The 14,352-nt window shown below is 38.2% G+C and overlaps 2 protein-coding genes across 2 annotated transcripts; both read left to right on the forward strand.

The window, feature by feature from the left end:
- Positions 1-1,899: 1,899 nt before the first annotated feature.
- Positions 1,900-5,931, forward strand: LOC103400894 (suppressor of mec-8 and unc-52 protein homolog 2-like). The gene is made up of 11 exons (XM_008339578.4): positions 1,900-2,126; positions 2,410-2,553; positions 2,623-2,672; positions 2,919-3,033; positions 3,260-3,308; positions 3,393-3,482; positions 3,782-3,850; positions 3,930-4,053; positions 4,571-4,941; positions 5,057-5,437; positions 5,535-5,931. The coding sequence occupies exons 1-11, from the start codon at positions 2,080-2,082 to the stop codon at positions 5,811-5,813; spliced, it is 1,719 nt and encodes a 572-aa protein (XP_008337800.3). The 5' UTR covers positions 1,900-2,079; the 3' UTR covers positions 5,814-5,931.
- A 4,854-nt stretch (positions 5,932-10,785) lies between these two features.
- Positions 10,786-13,867, forward strand: LOC103400895 (uncharacterized). Its single transcript, XM_008339579.4, has 5 exons — positions 10,786-11,070; positions 11,396-12,287; positions 12,463-12,663; positions 12,956-13,151; positions 13,414-13,867. Exons 2-5 carry the CDS (start codon positions 11,412-11,414, stop codon positions 13,596-13,598), a joined length of 1,458 nt encoding a protein of 485 aa, XP_008337801.1. The 5' UTR covers positions 10,786-11,070; positions 11,396-11,411; the 3' UTR covers positions 13,599-13,867.
- Positions 13,868-14,352: the final 485 nt, after the last annotated feature.

A 14,352-nucleotide genomic window follows, 5' to 3' on the forward strand; every position in this document is an offset into this window, starting at 1 on the left:
GAGGTTAATTAAAAAAAAAAAAAACGGCAAAACCCAAAATAAATGGGTTGGAATGTTGTGTAGAGGGCGAAGACCCATAAGCCCAAAATAGCCCCAACCAGGCGATCAAAAGTACGCCCAGTACTCCAAAATTATTCGGCAATCTGCCGCTTCTATCACAAACCAGGTGACCAAAAGTACGCCTAGTACTCCAAAATTATCCGGCAACTTGCCGCTATTACCACCAACCAGGTGATGAAATGTACAACCCGTACTCTAATATCATTTGGCAACTAGCCATTCATGCCACCACCCAGGTGATTAAATGTACAACCCGTACTCTCCTTCATGCCACCAACCAGGTGATCAAAAGTACGCTCAGTACTCCAAATTATACATGAGCATCACTCATATCAATCATACATAAACATTCATGAGCATCACTCATATCAATCATACATAAACATTCATGAGCATCACTCATATCAACATTCATGAGCATCACTCATGTCAACATCCATGAGCAACACTCATGTCAATCAAACATTCATGAGCATCACTCATGTCAATCAGCTTCAAAAGCTTCATTTACAAAAGCTCTAGCTTCGAAAGCTTCATTTACAGAGCTACAGCTTCAAAAGCTTCATTTACAAAAGCTCTAGCTTCAAAAGCTTTATTTACAGAGCTCTAGTTTCAAAGCTTCACTTAAAAATCTTCACTTACAAAGTTTCAGTGCAGGGTATACAAATACCGCCTCCAAACAACCACCACTTCGGCCCATACATGGATTCAATTTGAAGTCTCTAGCCAACAGACTCTATTGACCGAAGACTTGGGAGATTACATTATGTACCATATATTAGGCCTCATGAAAAATACTTGGGGGACTCTAGCCCATCATTCATGTATGGAGGAGCGAGCCCTTATTCTATAAAAGGGACTCCCTTACCACTATTAGAGAGCATTAACTCTAGCCCGTATTTATGTATTGAGGAGCAATCCCTTATTCTATAAAAAGGACTCCTTCACCATTATTAGAGAGCATCGCCGCCTACTGAGCAACAGCCTCGCCGCGAGCATCAACTTTAGCCCATATTTATGTATTGAGGAGCGAGCCTTTATTCTATAAAAGGGACTCCCTCACCTTCATTAGAGAGTATCGCTGCCAGCTGAGCAACCGCCTCGCCACGAGCATTACTCCTAGCCCATTATTCATGTACTGAGGAGCGAGCCCTTATTTTATAAAAGGGATTCCCTCACCATCATTAGAGAGCATTAACTCTAACCCATCATTCATGTATTGAGGAGCGAGCTCCTATTCTATAAAAAAGACTCTCTCACTGTCAAACGCCACAAGCCGAGCCAACCAAGGCAACATAAGCCACGAGCCGAGGAGCCTCGCAACATGTGCTACTTCTAGTTGAGCATCATTTCAGATTGAGCACCGCCTCATATCGAACATCAGTTCAAGACAACATCTAGTTACTTCGGCCCACACATGGATTGAATTTCAGGTCTCCAGCCAAAAGACTCTCTTGACTGAATACTTGGGGGACTACTGTTTATACCATATTTAAGACCTCGTATTTAGACCTCGTATAAATACTCAGGGGACTTTAATGTAATTATGTAATAAAGAAAGGGGCAAATATGTAATTATGTATTATGGAAAAACACATTAAATGCTTCCTACAAGAAGCAAATATATCAGTGAATTTACTTTTGAACCCCAAAATCTTTCATCAAAAATATTTTTAATCATTTTAACAGCACTTCCCATATAGCTCTTGCTCTATTGAGAATTTTGATAGTGAGATGCTAACCGATGTCGTTTACTAATCAAATTCCCAACTTAATTCTCATGTAATTTAAAAAAATTGGAAAAAGAGAATAAATATCCAACGACGGTGCGTTTCAGTTGTCGTTATATACAGGATGGTTTTATCCGTAATTTTACCGCGCAACGATTTCTCCCTGCGACCTCATTCCCACGGCGACCTCGTTTTCGAGAGTTCGCCACTCCTCTGCAAACCCTAATTACCGCAATTGGAAAAATCTTTCCGTCCTCCCTGATTCCAGTTCGAATTCCCAATTTCACCGATGACTTCGTCGAAGAAAAGTTACAAGGAGAAAGTTGCCCGCCGCAAGTGAGTTGAAAGTTTCAATTTTTTAATGTTTTTTTCACTATCCGACGTACATTATGCTTCCCATTCAATACAGGCAGTACTAATTTTGATCCAAAGTTTAAATTTTTATTATTATTTCTTAATATTTGTTATATTTTTTTGTGCAATTAAGCAGTTTTGCTAAAATCTGGGAAAAAAGATTTCAGCGTGATTTTTATGGTCATGTAATTATTAGGTAACGAATGTGGGAATGCTGATTATGCGTTTGATCTTTGATGCAATGTTTGTGTGATGGTGCATGCAGGGAGGAGAAAGCGGCGGAGCAACCGGAGTTGCCGAAGTACAGAGACAGAGCTAAGGAGCGAAGGGAAGATCAAAATCCCGATTATGAGCCGACTGAATTGGGTTCTTTTCACGCCGTTGCGCCTCCCGGAAACATTGATCTCCGGTTAGTATCAAACTTATCAATGCCTCTGCCATTTTAATAGCTTAATTATCTTTGCATTGGTATTTGCAGGGCAGCTGAGGTACAGAAGTTATCCATTGAGAAGAGCAAGTATCTTGGAGGTTTGTGTTACGCTTTGTTTTAGAAATTTGTTCCCACTGTATTGTTTACAGGGTCTCAGTTTTCGGTATAGGATTCATTTTTTACCATGTTTGTGAAGCTAAGTGCGATTGACGCTGCATTTGTTGATATCTATGAGAATTCGTGAAGTCACGAGTCACCTAATCAATAGTTTTTTGGCTAGCCAGTTTTGTACATGTGGAAGGGCGTTGACTTATTTTATGCTGAACTCGATTAATGTTGTCCAGGTGATGTGGAACACACACATTTGGTCAAAGGATTAGATTACGCTTTACTTAACAAAGTAAGAAGTGAGATTGACAAAAGGCCAGATGATGGAGATGAGACTGATGCAAAGTCTAGGTAATTGTATGTGGATTACTTGTATTGTCAAGTTATGTCTAATCTTAAAAACATCAAGTGTTAAATTTCGCAAACACGATGTATTTGGGTTAAATTCTGTTGATATTGATGGCCATATCTCAAGTGTTAATATGAAGAATGATAGCCATATCTCAATAAACTTCTTTAGCAGTTTCATAGTGCATGTGCTACTGCTAACACTTGTGTGCTTCCTATTCACTGACAGAGCATCAAAGGAAGACCAAAAAATTTCATTTCGCACTGCTACCGCAAAGGTATGTCACTTTTGGTGATATGGTGAGGCAGTTATTTTGTTAAATCATTATCTGTTTCATTGATGTCTCATTTCTGTGTTTCAGTCAGTGTACCAATGGATAGTCAAGCCCCACGCTGTTATCAAAACCAACGAGATGTTCCTACCTGGTAGAATGTCGTTCATTTTTAACATGGTAAGAGCCTTTGATGCTCTTTTCATATTAAGCTTGCTTAATTTAGATCAGAGTAGTCTTTTCTGGGAACAATTTGTGTTCATGTTTTAAGCTTGCCTAAACCCTTATAAACCTTGGGTGGCCTGTTCAGGACCATTTCATGTTTAGTTGCCACCTAAATCATGCGTGGAAGTTCAACTTTGAGAACTGTTTGTAGGCACTTCTCTGAGAGCACTGAGCTTGCTATTGCAGGATACTCAATGAATGTGATCTCCCATTTTCTTGACATTTACATCATGTTCTCATATTTTGCATCTCAGGAGGGAGGATACACCCATGACATCCCAACCACCTTGCATAGGAGTAAAGCTGACTGTCCACAGACAGAGGTTAAAAGATCTGACACTTTGTGAGGTCTTCCCATCATTGTTAGACTGTTTATCTGATTTTGGCTTCTACTTTGTGCAGGAAGCAGTAACTGTCAATGTTGATGGTTCTGTACTTGACCGAATTGCTAAAATTATGTCATATCTTCGTCTTGGATCTTCTGGGAAGGTTCTCAAGAAGAAAAAGAAGGAAAAAGATGCAAGAGGTATGCTGCTTTTCGTCAAAAGTAACTGAATAATCAGTTTTACGCAACATAAGGCCTTGATACAATTGTCTATAATAAACTGCTATAAATATCTTTATAAGTCAAAGCAATCAGATACGTAAAAATGTATTTGAAATCATTTTTCATGATAAAAATTGTATGGCCATTATGCCCAAATGGCTATATGGCTCTGTGCTTGGAGCTAAGCATCCCAAACTCACGGTGAAACAGGGCAGCTAACAACCAGTTCAGATAGTCGTTTCTTATTCAACTCAGAGTTTTCTGAGAGAAACTAAACCAAACTAAACTAGCGTATATCTGTGTACTTTTGTATACTTGGTTGCCTGACATCATAGTGGACATTGGCATTTTGAAGTATTTCGTGATGAGTGAAGTGATCAGAATTCCATAATTTGTTTTGAGATTTCACATCAACTATTTTCATCCTTCATCCTTTCTGCCCTTTTTGGTTGTTTATTCGTCTAACTACTTAATCAGTTCTTTTCTTGGTGTACAGGAAAGATTTCAGTCGTTGGTAATGACTATGATGGAGAGGATAAGTCCTTGAAGCCTGATGTTGGGATTTTGAAGAAGGAAACTAAAAGGGAGATTTTGCCACCACCCCCTCCACCCCCTCCCAGGAAAAATCACATAGATTCAAAAGCACAACAAGGCCCAACTGTTGCCAGAGTAGATGAGGATGACATTTTTGTTGGGGATGGCGTTGACTATGTTGTTCCTGGTAAAGACTTGAGTCAAAGCCCGCTCTCTGAGGACATGGAAGAGTCTCCTCGGAACAAGGAAAGAGTTTCTTATTTTGATGAACCTGCTTATGGTCCCGTCCAACCCGTCCAATCCTATGGGGTGCCTCAGGAATGGCAAGATATGGTACATTTATCCTTTTCATTTTCATTCTGAAAATTGTAGTACAACTGTGTTTCTAAACAAAACTTGACTTGCATTTCACCTTGGATGGGTATTTTATGTTACATTTTGGGTTCAGAACGGATACAATGCGGTGCAAACACAAACAATGGATGGTGCCTACCAGGGAGAGTGGCCAGAATACCAATATGCTGAGCAAATGGCTTATCCTGAACAATACCTCCAGGCAAATATGGAGGGTTATGATGAACAAACAGGCTTAAACATGCAGGATCCACGCTTTATGACTCAAGAGGAGAAGGATCGAGGTTTAGGATCTGTGTTTAAGCGGGATGACCAAAGACTACAACAATTGAGGGAGAAGGATGCCCGAGAAAAGGATCCAAACTTCATCTCGGAGAGTTATTCTGAATGTTACCCTGGTTATCAAGAATATAATCGCGAGGTGGTTGACAGTGACGATGAAGATGACTTGTCAAAAATGGATATGGGTGGACGAGTAAGTTTTTGATAAAACATAACGAAAATATGCTTGATTCGTTCTAAAATTTGTTGCAATCATTGCTTATGTTATTGTCAATATATTTCCCTGACAGGCTAAGGGTCGTCTTCACCGGTGGGACTTCGAGACTGAAGAAGAATGGGCAACATACAATGAGCAAAAGGAAGCTATGCCCAAGGCAGCTTTTCAGTTTGGTGTGAAGATGCAAGATGGTCGTAAGACACGAAAGCAAAACAAGGACCAGAAGATCACTAATGACCTGCACAAGATCAACAAGATACTTGCTAGAAAGAAGATGGAGAAGGATATGGACGGTGACGGTGGTGGCCATTATGACGATGATGAACAGCCTGGCAAGAAGATTCGGGTTTGAAACTAGTTTAGTTAGGTTAACAGATTGTAATATTTAGTGGGAATAATTTGATTGCACCTAAATTTAATAGAAACGAATGTAATTAAAGATTATAAATTAATATCAAGTATTTCAAGCACTTTGTTCAGAGTCCCTTACTCCGACGGCATCTAGGGTTCCTCGAACAATGTGATATCTCACACCGGTAAATCCTTAACCCTTCCCCCTCTTACCAAGACTACAGAATGTTCTCAAAGGGGCGTGGAAACACATAAGAACTCTTGAATGGAAATGGAAAAGAGATGCAGCTCCAATTCCGAAAATAGCCCACTTGTGTATCGAAAAGAGATGGGAAACATGCTCAATATCATTTGATTGAATAGTTGACTTACCTCCTTGTTAATACAACAAGGGGTAGATCTATAGGACATACACAAACGCATACTTCACAAGCAATACATTTATGGATTTGACCGCGGAAAGTTCAAACTAAATATATTAAGCATAACAAACATTTTGTTCTTGAGGATAATTGTATTTTATTTATTTTGATTGAGTTTTTGTGATTTTTATGGTATAAAGAAGGATTTTCATTTCAGTCGATTTTATTCAACAGATTACCGGAGAAGCCAACAAACTTGAACACTAAAAGATGTTTATGTCGTTAACAATATTTGAAATAGTTTTTTCACATTCATCTTATTGTGGAGTTTAAATAGAAAATATTTTAAAAGGAATCAACTTCTTCTCGCCTGTACTGCTCGAATCAACTACCTCTAGCATGTATCGACCAAAATATATAAAAACAAGGGATATAATGCAAGCCAAACTCCCATTCATCTACTTTACAAAACCTTACTCTTTCCATGATGGCCAAACCAAAACTTGGCAACGCAGGTATACATGAATTCGGAGAAGTACCTTTTTGCTACGAGTACAATTGTAACATCTCGTGTCAATAAAATTGGACACTGTTTTTACGTTTTGCAATTATAAACGAAAAAACAAAAACTAGATGAGATTGGATTGGATAAATCTTGGAGATCCATGTCTAAATGCTCATTGGTTTGCTATCAAAAGCAATATATATCTTTATTTTATATTGGAAACAACCAGTGAACCTCAATACCGAAAAGAAAGAAGGGTAAACAAAGAGGATCAAGAACCATCCCCAAACGCAATAATCAACACTGCAATTTTAATAGTTCGAAAAAGAAAACATAAACTAGCATGCAGAGAAACAAACCAGGAAGAGAGTTGCCACAACGAGAGATCACTTTACAAGCGGATTGAGCACGTGACCACTGAACAAAACTGTTTCAGTCATTTCCTCTCTGATAAAAAGCATAAAAGTGGCTGTCTTGGTCTCGAGTTAGCCACTTTAAAGCTATTTTCCAGCCAAATCACGGCAATTTATCCATCTAAAAAGGTAACATTCTATTCGTCTCGTCGAGAAGTATGATTTTAGTTTTTGAATCACTTGATTTCGTTGAGTATTGGAGAAGTTATAAACGTTTAAAGTTTACCTAGTTTCCGGCATGTTTTTCAGTTTTCCCTCGGACCAGTCAACTTTGAGGCTATTTTCCGGCTATCGCTGGCAGTCATTGGGCTTCCAAATAGGTATAATCTTATTCTACACTTTCCTATCTTCATTTTGATATATTACGAGTCAAATTTGGTTAAGAAACGATTGAGTTACGAAACTTTGAAAATTGCCCAAACTTCCGGCCAAGAGCTCCAGGACACTTAACGGAGTTTTTAACGGAAAGACCAAAATGATGGATGGTGAACAATCTCAGGGACCACTTTTATCGATTTGAAATGTTAGGGATCAAAGTGATGAGTTATGCAAATCTCAGGGATCATTTTGGCTATTTAGCCCTTTTAGTCTAAAGATTATCTTATTAGAGTTGTAATCCTATTGGGTAAAGAATTTACCTTCCTAATACTATCTATAAATAAAGGCGCAATGGTGTGGAATAACACGCATCACCATTACACATCTCTCTATTCTCTGTTTGTGTTGTCGTCCCCCTTCTCTGTCCTGTATAATTGTTCAGTAAATTAGGTCTACAACATTTATTTGTTTTTATTTTTAATACATCATAAAGAACAATACTTGGCTACTCATAAATTAGGCCTACAACATTTATTTGTTTTTATTTTTAATACATCATAAAGAACAATAGTTGGCTACTCATAAATTAACTCCTGCTCAAAACTCTTAGTATTTTAATCACAGAGTTTTGTACTTATAATCATAACCGTTCATACTATGAATCACAATGTAAATATCATCTCTGCAAAAAATAAATTAAAACTAATGTCGTTTAGTCCATCTATTGTAGCAAATACATAGATGGTTCGTAATGCTTTTACCAATATCGTTCATTTGTTTTTAAATAGTTTGATTACTAAAACGATCTTAATTTTAATTGATTTTTGGCAGAGATAATCTTTATAGGGTGATTTATAACATGAACGGTTTTGATTATAAACACGAAGTTCTATAAATTGCCAACAAACAATTTTAAGAAATTTTGAGTAGGAGTTTCTACTCATCTTTCAGTAGCCAAGTATTGTTCCATCATAAAAGTCTTGGTAGATAACTATCATCGCCTCTTGAAAATTTTCATGGTGTTAACTATAGCTTAATAATTGTTTTCACTTAGTATTAGGGTCTAGTTGTATTAATTACCACTTATAACTAGGAAGCTTTAGTGAGTAACAAAATCATTATAACTTTTGGTCGACCATTTTCTGGCTTAGATCAAAAGGCCAAAAATCACACTTGATAATAATAAAACCATGTGTAAACACGAAAATCTTGTAGCAAATAACAAGAAAAACACATGTACAAAGAATATTTGTATTAATGTAATTTAGGGTTACAATCTCTTTACAACTTGATTCTCTGATTTAATCTCCTAAATGTGTAGATGTGTGATGTTGGGGTTGTTGATCTAAGGGTCGCGATGACTCGAACTTGAATGAATGATTGACTCAAGGATTTGGCTTGTGACGAGGGAAGAACCAGCATGTGTGGTAGTGCTTGATGATTCTTCAAGGGTTTTGGTGAGAACGTAGAGGGCTTTCTGAATTCTTTAGAGTGTTTGAGAGTGTTTGGGAATTTGGATGCTTGATAGCTTTAGAATTTCAAAACTTCAGCTTCTGGGCATGAAATGATTTTTGAACCGTTTTCTTTGTCTTAGAGCCTCGTATTTATACACTCTTAAAGCCTTGCCTACGGTTGGATTTAAGCTTGATTGTGCGTGGGCTTGATTAATTGACAAAAGAACATGGACTCGATTTGTGGGCCGGTTCGTAATTTGACTCCATCAATTAACATTTGATTTAATTTAATTAAAATCAAATCATTCTTTTCCGTCAGGTGTTGACACGTGTCCTTTTTGATGACTTGTCCGATTTTGATAAGTCACATCTATGTGTACGATTTGTGTGACGCATGGCGCATGCCATGTGTGCCCCGACATGTCTAAACTTTAATGTATTGACGAACATTTACTTCACCAAAGTTTCGATGTCTACACCATGGTTACACAAACGCAATGAGATGCTTTTTTGGCTGACAAAGCACTCTTAGCCGTTTCATAATTAAACAATTGTTATCTACAGAGCACTTCATTTGATGACAATCTAAATGAGATATAGTTACAGGTTGCTTCAAATGTACGCCATAACGCCCATCGTATTAATAGTCTCGGTCTACTGGTCGATTATTTTCTGTAAATTGTCATAACATGTACAGTTAGGATTATCTACCTAGTACTGATGTTGTAGAACCATAAACTCTAGTTAAAGGCTAAGGGTTGAGTTTAAGGAGGCAGATTCTCTGCCCTCCTACTTTCCGTGTCCTTCCATGCTTTTATGTTTTGTGTGGTCACGATTAAGCCACGTCAACATTTGATATTTTTTTTATAGAGATAACAAGACAAAAAAATAGTAATATAAAATATTGACGTGGTTTAACTATGACCACACAAACAGAAAAGCACGGAAGGGCACGAGAAGTGGGAGGGCAGAGAGTCTGCCTCCTGAGTTTAAAGGTCAACATATTTTTATCATACTTTTGTTGCAATCATTGCTTATGTTATTGTCAATTATATATATTTTCGACAGGCTAAGAGTAGTATTCAGCGGTGGGACTTCGAGACAGAAGAATATGGGCAACATACATTGAGCTCAAGGAAGCTTTCCAATTTGGTGTAAAGATGCAAGGTGGTCCTAACTCCTAAGACACAAAAGCAAAACAAAGACCAGAATATCACCGATGCCTGAACAAGATCAACAAGATACTTCAGAGAGAAGATGGAGAAGGATATGGACGGTGAGGATGGCGGCCATTATGACGATGATGAACAGCCTGGCAAGAAGTTTCGAGTTTGAAGCTAGTTTAGTTAGGTTAACAAACTTTAATATGTAGTGGGAAACTTTTGATGTCACTTCAATACTGCGTGGATGGAGGTAAGTGAATGAAAAATATCATTTTCGTTGTTTGGAAGTTCAATAGAAACGAATGTAAAGATTATACACTAACATCAATAATTTGGAGCGCTTTGATCTATTAAATATATACAGAGCTTCTAAATGAAGAGACTTCATTTTCTTCAAAAAAAAACAAATATGGATTAGTTGTGGGGGCCACTTCACATAGAACTTTAACGACGTGCATGTCTATTTTTCAAGTTGCACCTCATATATCATTCTTACAAAATATTAGCCAAACTAAAATTGACGGACATTATATTCTAAAAAATATTAAAATTTTATTGTGACAATTAAATAGACAAATAATTTTGGATTGAATTGAATTTTTGTAAAAATTATCTATAAATTACATACAAAATAAACCATTAAGATTGTTAAAATTTAATATGAAATAAGTTCCACAACTAATCTTCATTTTCTTTTAAAAAATGAATACCATTCCGCAAAGAACCTTTAAACCCATACCATAAAACGATATGTCGTCATTCGGGAAACGACATATCACCGCGTGAACATAAAACAACGGCTTGCCGTTTCCTTTTACGATGAGGAATTTTTTTCTGCAAAAAAACAGTTGTACCGGATTGGATGTTGTTTTTGTGATCACACACGGACGCCAGGTCTTTTCGTGTATTTCAACAACTCCGGCTGTCTTTTCTTCTCCGTCTTCTTCTTCTTCGTTGGTCGCAAAACCCTGGAAAATTAAATCCCTAATCAAACCAGTTTCTGTCTCAATTTTGTTCAATTGACAGCTCGAATTGATCAACAGGTACGTCTGCTGTCGGTTTATCTTTTTTTTTTCCTTAATTTAATTCAATTAAATTACCCTAGAACAAACCAGAAGCAAAATCCCCAATTCCCGAATTCGAATTCGTGTTATTTTTGCAGAAAAGATATTTAATTTACGATTTTTGATTATTTTCCAGCTGCATATTGTTGTCGTGCTCGTTTCCCTTAATTTAATTCTGAATTTTTACCTTGATTTCGCTTTGTATGGACGTCAAAGTTGATTCTCTTTCTGGGATTTATTCATTTTTGAATTTTGTAACATATTCTGGTTTCGAATTCGAACCGAAAAATTGAATTTTGTGTAGTGGTTTGAGGAATTGTATGGAGAGCTTTGAGGGGAGAGTTTCGTATTCGTCCCTTCCAAAGATCGACAAACGCCAACCCCAGTTCCACTATGATGACGAGTATGTCGGTTCCGATTGGCCCCAGCCAGAACACTGCGGGAAAGTTAGTTACCCTGCAGTGGCATCCAAGCCCGATAAGCATGATTATTCGTACCAGTTTCCTCTTGAGTCCGAGGATTTTGTTGATGGCAGCGAGTATGATTCGAGTGAAGAGCCTTGTGATTTACCTCAGACTAATACGCAACCAGAAGTCAATTTGAAGAATGTGCTGACTGGGGTATTTGCCATTCTGACTGGCCGGAACAAGGCACCGGGTCTTCCATCAGACAACCAGCTACCTAATTCAAATGTTTCATTTTTGGGATCAGAAAAAAATGGTGATACATGCTTGCACTCGTCGGTTTATACACCCAGTGCCCCACCCCTGCTTGAGCCAACAACTTTTAATTACAACGCATACAAAGATGTTTTGGAAGCTGAGCCCCCTGAATGGCTTCCTGATAGTTCTACTACAGGTTGCATGCAGTGCACTTTGCCTTTTACTGCACTTACTCGTGGAAGACATCATTGTCGGTTCTGTGGAGGAATTTTCTGCAGAACATGTAGTAAAGGAAGGTGCTTGTTACCTGTCAAGTTTAGGGAGAGGAGTCCGCAGAGGGTCTGCGATGCCTGCTATGATAGGCTAGATCCTTTACAGGGTATTCTAATTAACAGCATCAGCAATGCTGCACAAGCAGCCAAGCATGATGTCATCGATTGGACGTGTACAAGAGGATGGTTAAATCTTCCTGTTGGGTTTTCCATGGAACAGGAGATATACAAAGCATCCAACACATTGAGAAGTTACTCCCAGGTGCAATTCTGAATTCCATCTAAGTTTCGTTAAGTTAGTTTTGTTCCTATGTTTCTGGATTATTAGTTTCGTTAAGTTACTCCCAGGTGCAATTATGAATTTCTTTTCATTTAGTCTGAAGAGTTCCAATATTCCAATTAAGATGATTTCTGACATCTTATGTTATGTTTGACAGGTTGCTAGGTTGAATCCTGAGAGGTCTATACCCGCAGCTATTCTTAAAGGAGCTAAAGGTCTGGCAATCCTAACAGTTGCTAAAGCTGGTGCACTTCTCTCTTACAAACTTGGTACTGGTTTGGTAATTGCTCGAAGGTCTGATGGATCATGGTCTGCCCCGTCATCCATATTTTCTGTTGGCTTAGGATGGGGCGCGCAGGTATATATGCAATATTTTCGTTGTTCTAATGTTATTTCCTTCTATGATTATTTGTACATGCTTAAGTTGGAAGAAAGGAATTTCAGAGGCGTAATAATTCATATACATTATTTACAAAAATAATAATAATAGTTTATATGCATTTGTCACCATCAGTTTCTTTTTAAAATTGATATGTTTAGTCTCTTCCGCTTGAGTAAGTTGAGAAATTCTAAATGTTGGCTGGAAGTTTCTACTTCCTTAGTTCTATTCCAGGCGGTAATCTTTGCATTCCCATTGTTTCTTTTTCCAGATTGGGGGTGAACTTATGGACTTCATCATTGTGCTTCACGATTTAAAAGCTGTGAAAACATTTTGTAGTCGCATGCATTTTTCTCTTGGTGCTGGGTGTAGTGCTGCCGCAGGACCTATTGGTAGAGTGCTGGAAGCAGACATGCGCGCTGGAGACAGAGGTTCTGGAATGTGCTATACATACAGTTGTAGCAAAGGTATGATAACAATTTTAGATTGGTAAAGCTTTCTAGTTAATGACTAGGTTCATCCGCTGTATACCATGGCACGAGGGTCTTTTCATTGGTACAAGTAGCAAAGATTGTAGTGGAGTATTGGTTTGTCATTTTACTTTCAAATTCTTAATATGTATCAGCCACTATTTGTTTAACGCATTTTGAGGGTTCTGTTATTCGGGGTAGTATGGGGGCTTGGAAAAGATCCTACTCCTGACGGTGTGACGTTGCGATGTTTTGACAGGTGCATTTGTTGGAGTATCATTGGAAGGGAACATTGTGGCCACAAGGATGGATACCAATCTACAGTTTTATGGTGACCCTTACTTGACGACTTCTGATATACTACTCGGAACTGTGGACAGACCAAAGGCTGCTGAGCCCCTGTATACGGCCCTGAAAAACCTCTACTCCAGTCTACAGTGCTAGTTCCGCTTGCATCTCCGATGACTACTTGTTTAAGCTTTCCGTTCAGAACAATCGACGGGGTTCAGAATTCTTTTCTTAATATTTCACCTTTGGTCTGAAACTGTACATAGAAGTTAATAGGTGTTGTCTGTATAAAGGAAAAGGAAGATTCATGCCTGACAATTAAGTTTTTTATCCCAATTGTGAAATCACTTGGAACTGCTATTATAAGCAACCCATAGATGTGTATATATCATATTATTTGACAATGTACCACTGCTGAAAGACTACCCCTTTTGTTGGTTCCGAAAGGGCATTTTCGGCATTTCCACATTTCCCAAAAAAAACCCTGTTGAAGAAGGGGAGTCCTATTTCCTAATGTAAAAAGGAAAGTCTTATTCCTTTGCGTATACGTTCCTTTTCGCTGTGAAGTCTGCCCACCCCCCACCAGCGGAAATCGTTTCGGAACACGAACAATCAGAAGCTGCTGAACCCTCCAATTCGACTGTGGAAGATGAAGAAGATGGTGGCGCAACTGCTGACGGCGAGGGCTATAGTTCTAGCGTTATCGACATATCCGGTGAAAGCTTGGATTTCCGATAGAGGGGGAGAATTCTGAAGACGCCATATCGCAAGCTGCAGGCTGATTTTTAACGCCTATTGTTTACTATAAACAGTAAAAATGTGTAGAAAAGAATGTTGTGCATCCGGGAAAGAACGAAAATCCGCCAAGAGTTGGGGCATGCTGGCTTGGGTTTGCTTCTAAAAGAGCTAA

Source organism: Malus domestica, chromosome 15, assembly GCF_042453785.1.
Source record: "Malus domestica chromosome 15, GDT2T_hap1".
In the NCBI taxonomy this organism is placed as follows: domain Eukaryota; kingdom Viridiplantae; phylum Streptophyta; class Magnoliopsida; order Rosales; family Rosaceae; genus Malus; species Malus domestica.

What these genes read in the sequence shown, in the direction of transcription:
- LOC103400895 (XM_008339579.4), top strand. Translation starts at nt 11,412, where the DNA reads ATGGAGAGCTTTGAGGGGAGAGTTTCGTATTCGTCCCTTCCAAAGATC. An exon ending in CATTGAGAAGTTACTCCCAG is followed by an intron (nt 12,288 to 12,462) that starts GTGCAATTCTGA and finishes TATGTTTGACAG; the next exon opens with GTTGCTAGGTTGAATCCTGA. An exon ending in TACATACAGTTGTAGCAAAG is followed by an intron (nt 13,152 to 13,413) that starts GTATGATAACAA and finishes ATGTTTTGACAG; the next exon opens with GTGCATTTGTTGGAGTATCA.
- LOC103400894 (XM_008339578.4), top strand. Translation starts at nt 2,080, where the DNA reads ATGACTTCGTCGAAGAAAAGTTACAAGGAGAAAGTTGCCCGCCGCAA. An exon ending in GAGACTGATGCAAAGTCTAG is followed by an intron (nt 3,034 to 3,259) that starts GTAATTGTATGT and finishes ATTCACTGACAG; the next exon opens with AGCATCAAAGGAAGACCAAA. An exon ending in CTGACTGTCCACAGACAGAG is followed by an intron (nt 3,851 to 3,929) that starts GTTAAAAGATCT and finishes TACTTTGTGCAG; the next exon opens with GAAGCAGTAACTGTCAATGT.